At 37.4% G+C, this 9,017-nt stretch overlaps 1 protein-coding gene across 1 annotated transcript; it reads left to right on the forward strand.

The window, feature by feature from the left end:
• Positions 1–335: 335 nt before the first annotated feature.
• LOC119774556 (GTPase IMAP family member 8-like) lies at positions 336–5,992 on the forward strand. Its single transcript, XM_038272086.1, has 3 exons — positions 336–444; positions 2,841–3,497; positions 4,455–5,992. The coding sequence occupies exons 1-3, from the start codon at positions 438–440 to the stop codon at positions 5,204–5,206; spliced, it is 1,416 nt and encodes a 471-aa protein (XP_038128014.1). The 5' UTR covers positions 336–437; the 3' UTR covers positions 5,207–5,992.
• The last annotated feature ends 3,025 nt before the right edge of the window (positions 5,993–9,017 follow it).

The raw sequence follows: 9,017 nt of genomic DNA on the forward strand, positions 1-9,017 counted from the left end.
ATGCCATTACCACGTTTTACGTTCCCAGTTCCCAGTTTAGGTAACCGGTTCATTACTTTTCTGCAGCCTTTTTTGATTCTTTAATCTAGATTAGAGGTAGTTTACATATTAATATTTAAAATTTTAACCCCATATTTAATCTACCACAAGAAAAATCCTTCCACTTAGTTGGAGAGGAAGTAAATTTAAAGCTGAATTCCTGAGGATGGTGGAGGAATGCAGCTGTCAAACAAAGTGGTTACCATAAATAAACTAAAGGACATTTTTGCATGTTATGTCATCATCCAAAAAAAAAAACACAAAACCAAAAAACCTGGCTTGGCATTGCTCTTTAGACATGTAACCTCTCTAAGGGGAGGTGTGTAAGTGCAGCTCTCTCCTTAAATCACCATCACTGATAAAGAGATCACAATTATCTACAAGTTGCAAAGACAAAGATGGCTAGTAAGTAGAGCTTAAATTTTCTAACGTTAATTTAGTTATCTTTTGAGTTATATGTTTGTTCCTCAAAATGTCATAATTTTAGTCATGAACAGTTTTCCTTAAATTAAATCTTATACTTCTAATGTTTGAATCAGGGATCCTCAGAGCAGGCTCCTAAAAAACAAAAAAACAACAGAATATCTGATGAGGAACTGACTAGTTTGGGTGTTTCTGGTGTGAGGGTTCATTATTTGCATTATTTGCATTATTTGCAGAGGAGTTAAGGCACAACATGCTTAACGTGAAAAGATTATTTCAGTACTCATCATAAGTCCTGTTTCAAACATGTCAGACTTCATGTTTACCCTGTTTGTAGCCATCCTAAACAGAAACCAGGGTTTTTGGCTTTTAGTTTTATTGTTTTGCAGCATTTGAAAGTAATTTATTTATTCAGTTCATGAAGATAATGCTGGGAATGTTTTTTTTATTTTTTTTTGGCTTACTTTATATGGTTTTCCCAGAACACATTTAAAGAAAAAATGCATGATCGGAACCTGAAAAACCGGATGGAACTTTTTATGACCTCATTTTCATGTAAAGTTTTTTTTACCTCCTAAATGATGAACAGCTTCATGCTTGTGACGATTTAGCGATGAATCATTAAGTGACGGTAAAATGGAAATGCCTCAGGCTTGCAGAAGCCGGGATTCCCAGAACAGTTTCCAGATGTTTTGCAAGTTTACCAGAAGATTATGAATTTATTAAATACCTAAAACTGGAAGTTGTAGTTAATTGATAGGTCAATAAAATCAAGGGTAAAACAAATTAATTATCATTAGTTAAATTATTCACGCCTTATTCCTAATTGGGACCCCTGACCCAAAAACAACAATTCCCAATGTGGGGTCCAGGCATTTGGCCCCACACAGACACACAGATTTTGTGACATTCTATCCTTTTGGGGACTTTCTATTAATTTCCATTCATTTCCCACTCACTTCTATGGCCTAACCAAGACCCTTATGTGAACCTAACCTAAACTCAGTTCATTAGTAATGAACTTAAACCCTCACCCAAAGATAACCTTTCCTTTCTAATGGTGACCACTTGTTGGTCCCCACAAGTACCGATAAGTCCTCAAAATGTACTGCATTCTCGGGAAAATGTCCCCAAGGTAAGAAAAATAATGGCAACACATACAGCCACTCAAATATCAATATCTATGTGGATATTGTGATATCTTGCATTAATTTATATGGCCTAACCCCAAACCTAAGCCTAACCATTACCAACTCACACCTGACCCTAAACCTAACCTAAACTTAATTTACACCTTGGTCCAAAACATAACCCTGACCCCAAGAAGAAACATTCTTCTCACGAGGACCAATTGTTTTGTCTTTTTAACAATCTGAATTCTAGACAGGACATAGACAGGTATGGGCCGGACCGCCATTCCAAAGGGGTGAACCTGTTCGATCATTTCAATTTGCATGTTTTTAAAGGCTTTGTTGGGCTGCTGTACAAAGCCTGGAACTCTAGGCTGTTTCTGAAAGTTTGAATTGAAAAAGCTTCCTGGACTGCAGAGAAACGTCTCGGAAACAAAGTACGGTGAACTGTTTTTTTTTTACCTTTGTTTTGGATCTACATAGAATCATTTAAATGGGAAATAAAACCATTAGGAAGAGCATATACACACAACCAGAAAACATTTGAAAAATATCGTCATTTCTTTTTAAAATTAGACTGCTTATTTGTATCACAATTTCTTTAGAAAAGAAAAAAACTCTACTTCAACTTTGCTAAACTTCATCAAGGCAAAGGCATAAGGCCTGGTTATACTCCTGCAGCAGTGTGTCACAGTGAGCTTGTCACAGACGTCTTTGATTTATGCTCAACATTGAAGCGTGGTCTGCGCTTGTTATTCCACGCCACAACGCCAGAGGACCAGTCAGGAACTAGCTGTGGGTCTAGATACGGCCGAGGCGACAACGGAGGGACATGAGGGCCAAAAAGAGCGGGGATCCACAATAGCGGTCAGACAAACAAAACAAGCCGGTAAGGTAACAGGAAATACGCATAGTGTAGAGTGGTTGTAGATCTGACCAATCAGAGGACTCCTCTCTGCGGCGGGGTGGATGCACATTTGCATTTACTGCGACACACACGCTGACGTCCTTGTTTCCGAGTATATATCAGCCTTTAGTGGTTAGGCTGAGGTATATGTACCACTTCAGAGACAGACAGACAGACAGACAGACAGACAGACAGACAGACAGACAGACAGACAGACAGACAGATAGATTACTACCAATGGACTGGATTGGAAATCGTTATGTAATGTAAAAAAAATCAATGTAAAATTGATCCAGAGCTTGAGAATAAAAAAATAAGACATTTCTGACATTTCCCAACAGGTTCAGAGGAGCCACATCTTCGGATTGTACTTGTTGGAAAAACTGGAGTTGGGAAGAGTGCAACAGGAAACACTCTCTTAGGAAAAAAAGTATTCAAGTCGAAGCTGTCAACTTCTTCACTGACAACAGAGTGTCAGAAGGAAGTAGGACAGTTTGGTGCTCAAACTCTGGCTGTAATTGATACTCCAGGCCTTTTTGATACCAGTAAAACTGAACAGGGGGTGAAAACAGAGATTACTAGATGCATGTCATTAGCTTCTCCTGGTCCTCATGTATTCATGGTCGTGATCCAGCCAGGGAGATTCACCAAAGAAGAACAGGAAACTGTAAATATCATTCAGCAGATGTTTGGAGACCAAGCAACACGTTTCACAATGGCTTTGTTCACCCGTGGAGATGATCTGGAGGCAGAAGAAAGTCCCATAGAAGAAATAATAGAGGGAAATCCAGCTCTGATGAGGTTTGTCAATCAGTGCCTGGGAGGATACCATGTCCTTAACAACAGGGATGGAAATCCAGAGCAAGTAAAGCAGCTACTGTCAAAAATTAACACAATGGTTCAGAGAAATGATGGACGGTGTTTCAGCAATGAAATGTTTGAAGAAGCAGAGAAACCAATAAAAGAAGAAACTCAGCGGCTTCTGGCAGAAAATCCAGGTATGGGATTTGAGGAAGCAAGAAGACGAGCAGAGGAAGAGAACCCATTAACCCGGGCAGGTGTACAGGAAGCTGCTATTGGACGCTTCCAGGGTCGGCCAATGGGAGCAGGAGCGGGGAAAGGAGTGGAAGATTTATTTGAAGCTATATCAGAGGCCGTGAAAAAAGTCGAATGTATCATTCAATGATTCTCATGGCTTCTTTACCAATTAAAATATTGGCTCATAATTTGAAAACAACTAAATTTATTGATGTGAAACTGTGAAATGTTGTTTCTTCTGTTATGCTAAAGCATTACCATAATCCACATTTTCTAATTGGTTATATTTGTTTTAATTGTTAATACTAATTGCTTTCTCTTTAAAAACATCAAGTAATGTTGTAAGTAATGAACTGTTATTTATTGATTCTGTTTATTTTTTAGACTTTTGTAAAAAGGTTTCCTTTGTAGTGCAGGAAAAATTAAGTGTATTAAATATGATTTAGTGTTTCCTTAACATGTAGCTTCACTTGTATTTCCTGCCAAAATCCTTAAGAAAAAATCAGGACTAAAGTAGAAACTATTTTTTTCCCCTATATGTTCCACATTTAATTTAATCGAATGAATAAATGTACAAAAAATCTAAACATGCATAAAGGGTTGTTCTGTACACACTAGTATCAACATTTAACCTCTCTGTTAGCTACAATCAGAACATAAGTAAAGCCCGTTCTCCATGTGCCAAAACATTGATGCTTTACATTGATGCGTTCTCAAGTCTCTGTTTTGCATGTTTCAGTTGTTTGCAGCTTTCTTTAGCTTCAAATTTCTTTTATTTAACTTCACTAACCTGAAGTTCAAGCTCCTACATGTATACGACCTGCAGGATAAAGTCTAAATAGGAGCAGGATTTACAAACACTGGGATAAAGGATATCTTATCTACCACCCTCCCCTGATATAATCTGTATTTTCCAGGCTCAGACCTCAGAGTGGTGCTGGTGGGTCAGGAGAGAGTTGGGAAGAGCTCGGCAGGAAACACCATCCTGGGAAAGAAGGAGTTTGAATGCCGGTTAATCTGGACCCCTCTGACTCTGAAATCTAAGAAGGTAGAAGGCATTGTTGAAGGTCGTAGAGTGTCTGTGGTGGACACCCCTGGACTCTTCAGTAGTCAGCTTTCTGCAAAGCAGGTGAAAAAACAACTGAACAAGGCTGTCAAGCTGAGCTCGCCTGGTCCTCACGTCTTCCTGCTCACCATTCAGCTGGGGATGTTAAGCAGAGAGGAGGAGGAAAGTATGGAGAAGCTGCAAGAGATGCTGAGTCCGGATGTCTCCAAGCATACCATGCTGCTGTTTACCTACGGAGACAAGCTGGAAGAAACTGACATGGCTCAGTTCATCAGAGAGGACACCAATCTTCAGAAGCTACTGAGCAACTGCAGCGGCAAGTACCATGTGTTCAACAACAAGAAAATGGAGGACAGGGAGCAGGTCCATGAACTGCTGGACAAGATCCAGGAGATCTCACAGAATGGGAGTCTGAGTTATCAGAGAGAAGGTCCCATAGAGAGCATTTCCAGGGGAATTCTTGAAGGGTGTGAAAGGCTAATGTCTGATTTTTACTCTCTCTTCACAAGGGGACAGACACGTGAAGAGGTCCATAACAGTGGAGAAAGGCCGAAAAAGAGCAGCTTTAAAAATAGAAACTCAAAAAAAGAGAAGAGGGCTTAAATAATGAAATATAAGAATGGGAAAAATATGAAGGAGAATATTAGAGAACATCCATCCATCCATCCATCCATCCATCCATCCATCCATCCATCCATCCATCCAATTCTAACACGCTTAATCCCAAGTGGGGTGGCGAGGGCTGCTGGTGCCCATCTCTAGCTGTCAATGGGCGAGAGGCGGGGTGCATCCCGGACAGGCCCCCAGTCCATCACAGGGCTATTAGAGAACACTTTGGCCTTTTAGTTTAATCCATAAATTTTAATTATCTCTTACATTGCTGATATTGCCACATGATTTATCCAAATTAGATACATAAATAGTTAATAGAACTGAATGACTAAATGCTGATAATGCTGAAGTCAAATGGTATTTCAAAAATCAGTAGGGATACCTATGCTGCTTTATTACAAGGTATATCTGCAGAAGTAATGATACTTCAGTCTTATTTGTGGTTCAGTAGTAAAATGCTCAGAAGATCATGTACGCTGGAAATAACAGTTTATGAGCCAGGAAATCTTGGCAATAACATATTTTTCCTTTTTAGGCTATCATGCCAAAACACCACATAAACATTCCAGTTAGATTTCCACATAGCATTGGTCGTGCTCAGACATTCACACAATGTTACAGAGAAGATAAACACGGCTTAGGGGGGAGGAGGGTTTGGGGAAAAAGCTTGAGACTTGTGACGATGATGAGATCTGTTTCTGTGTATTTTTGGACAGCATGATGAATTGGACTTGTCAATAAACCTTTTTGTCCCCTGTCTGGTTTTGGACAAATGAAGAGAATCGTCTCTAGTGTCTTCATTTTTTTAAAAGAGAATTCCACCAATTTGAGCCCCAACATACACAGAAAAATAAACTCTTTCAGCGCTGATCTTGGGGCAGTCACATCAAAGAAGTGCCATCATGGAGATCAACATGCCAAGGAACCGAATCTGCAGACTGATCAAAGGCTAAGTTGAACTGGGTGCTAACTTCTTAATAACATTTATCTCTGAGTTTTGGAAACTTTCATATGCCTGAAGAGACAACTGGAGTGAAGCACCTGCAGCTAAAGGAAACTCCCTGCTGTGTAGTGACATCATAAGCTGCTGAACACTGGAACTCAGCCTTTTCCAAAACAGAGATCAGCAAAGGTTAGAGGTCTGGAAAACGGAAGGAAAGGGCTGGAAAGAGCTTCTAGCGAATAATTTGGCTTTTTTGTTCTTCGATGATTTTTGATCATTGCATGTGTTCACTGTTGTGCAGGAAAAGCTACTGAATTGAGCTGAATTATACACCATGCTGACATGTTTTAAACTCTATTTTATGAAGCAAACTAGCTTTCTTTCACTAAGGGTTAACAGAAATAAAATTTTAATGTTTATTTGAGCCTCATATTCGCATCACATTTTAAAACCAAAATCTGACTAAAGAATCATTTAAGATCAATACCTTATGTCTGCTTACTAGCTAAATCCCAGAAGGTTAAGAACAATAAACAAAAGGTATACGTTTCTGATTAAGCAAGTCATTTAATGACACATTATTTTGCCAAACTATGTTTTATTTACTTTGTGGATTTGCATTGTGAATCATCCATCCATTTTCTGCCATGCTCTGCGCCTGCTCACTGTCAGGTGTATATCTGTGGTGAGCTATGGTTTCAGACAGTCACTGAAGCTCACCTTTTTCGTCATTTAGATGTTGTTTTTTAGGCGAAATCATGTCTGTCTCTCACAGTCATGATTTAGCCAAGAAATAGCTGTTGAAATTGGGCTGTGTTTGATCGGTCTGAATTTGTCCCACTTTAGTCCAATAATTGACGCTGTTAACCCAATTTTCAAGGTCTTTTTAAAAAAAATCTGAAAATTACAGCTTTTTCACTTAAACTTTTCAATCAAATGTAGACATTGTTTGAACTTAAATCATGTGGTCTTTTCCATCAATTTTTGCTCGTTCGGACCAAAGAGAAACTACAAACAGACAGAAAACATTCCAACTTCAGGCGCAAAGATTCCTGTCGGAGAGTTGAAACCAGAACTTTGCTGAAAGGCAAAAGTGCTACAAAATGCGCCATAATTTACATTTTATAATTTAATAATAAATCTAACTTTTAATGATTTATTAAGTAAATAGTGCATTTGAATATTAAATGGGACATTTAAAAGTATATCGAGAGGTTTCCTGTTAAATTTATTTACTTTTTTAGTCACATATTCATTTTTGTACCTTTAAACACTTCAGTGTGGACATGCTTTATTTATTTTGAGTACTGTTTAAGTTGCACCTTTAACAGTAAACAAGACTGTCTACCCCTGAGACACTTCATATCCCACCTGCATGGTATGATGCGCATGTGTGGTGCGCTCTAGTTGTGTGTGAGTGTGTGTCTCCAACAAACAACACAGTTTCTATTATTCAGTAGAAGGCATCATATGAGTTTTAATCATCATCTTTATTGTAAAAACAAAAAACAAAACATTTTTTGGTTTTAGAACTAAATTGAAAATTGTTCTGAAAAACATTGCCTATTGTAATCCCTGAAGACTGAGTGTTATTTCAATTAAATTAAATTCAAAAATACTTTATTAATCAAAAAAGGCAAATTAAATAATACTAACTTAATAGGACACAAATTATTTAAAATTTTTAAAATAGATTTAAGATTTAGCCTTTGTAAGTTTGAGTGTTTTTTTTTTTTTACATTAATCCATTTAATCTATTATAAGTACATTTTAATTGGCTGAAAATTAAACTATTTAATTAAAATAAAAATAAAATGCTTATTCAAGATTTGTAATAACATCAAGTCCTATTTATAATTTCAACTGAAATCATTTAATTTGGAAGAGGTCTTTTTTCTTCTTGAATTCATAAAGAAATTTAATTTTATGATTAAACAAACAAACAAACAAACAAAAAAACGACAAAAAAAAATATTTTCTTACACCTTGCTAACATTTCTTCAAGTGTCAAAAAAATCAGCTAAAGAGAGAAGAATGGATTCGAGGATAAATGAAATTCCTCCTAGTGGCTAAACCACAGCAGAAAAAAGTAGTGGCACCAACAAGAGCAGCAGGGCGGGGCTTGCACTACTGGCACCATTGCAATAGTTACCCTGGCAGCAGATATAATTTCCATAGGACTTTTTCAGCTGTTTTACAACTGAGCTTGATTGATAAGGATGTAAGCAGAGTATGTCGGAAATACAACCCCCATGTATCTTGGTTTGTCCACCCTCAGTCCCTGCGAAAATTAAAATAAATATATCATGAATGTTACTTACTTGGAGCTGTTTTTAAGATTCTTCGAATGATAATTAGGATGCACAAACATTTTGCCTCTTACACGTTTCGTTGAAGCAGAAGTTTTCATTTCCTTTACAATAAAGTGTTTTATTGCAACTTTCCCCATCACAGAAGTAGCACTTTTTGCCATTGTTAGAGGTGTTGATTTCTAAGATTCAAAGATAGTTTATCTTTATGTTCATTTGACATCTACTTCATTCTTTAACGAAAATATATTCAAAAAACCTAGCAAAATGAGAATGCTTAATATCATTCGTCACATAGCTCCTTAGAATCTACTACATTTCAAGAACTTCAATGTGAGCTATATGTATTTACAGCACTGCAAAAAAAAAAAAAAAAAAAAAGAAGAAAATAATCGACAGATAATACCCTACCAGGATATTGTTTGTTGCAGAGGTCTGTATTGCAGCATGTGACCTTTACTGCTTGCCTTAAATATCCATTGTTGATGGAATACTCTCCAAGTTGCTCAGCACAAAGCTCAGGATCACCGCAAGTTTTGGACTTTTGTTC

The sequence above is a fragment of the Cyprinodon tularosa genome, unplaced genomic scaffold, assembly GCF_016077235.1.
Source record: "Cyprinodon tularosa strain WSP-4 unplaced genomic scaffold, ASM1607723v1 ctg817, whole genome shotgun sequence".
NCBI classification, from domain to species: domain Eukaryota; kingdom Metazoa; phylum Chordata; class Actinopteri; order Cyprinodontiformes; family Cyprinodontidae; genus Cyprinodon; species Cyprinodon tularosa.

What these genes read in the sequence shown, in the direction of transcription:
- LOC119774556 (XM_038272086.1), top strand. An exon ending in GCTTCTGGCAGAAAATCCAG is followed by an intron (nt 3,498 to 4,454) that starts GTATGGGATTTG and finishes TGTATTTTCCAG; the next exon opens with GCTCAGACCTCAGAGTGGTG.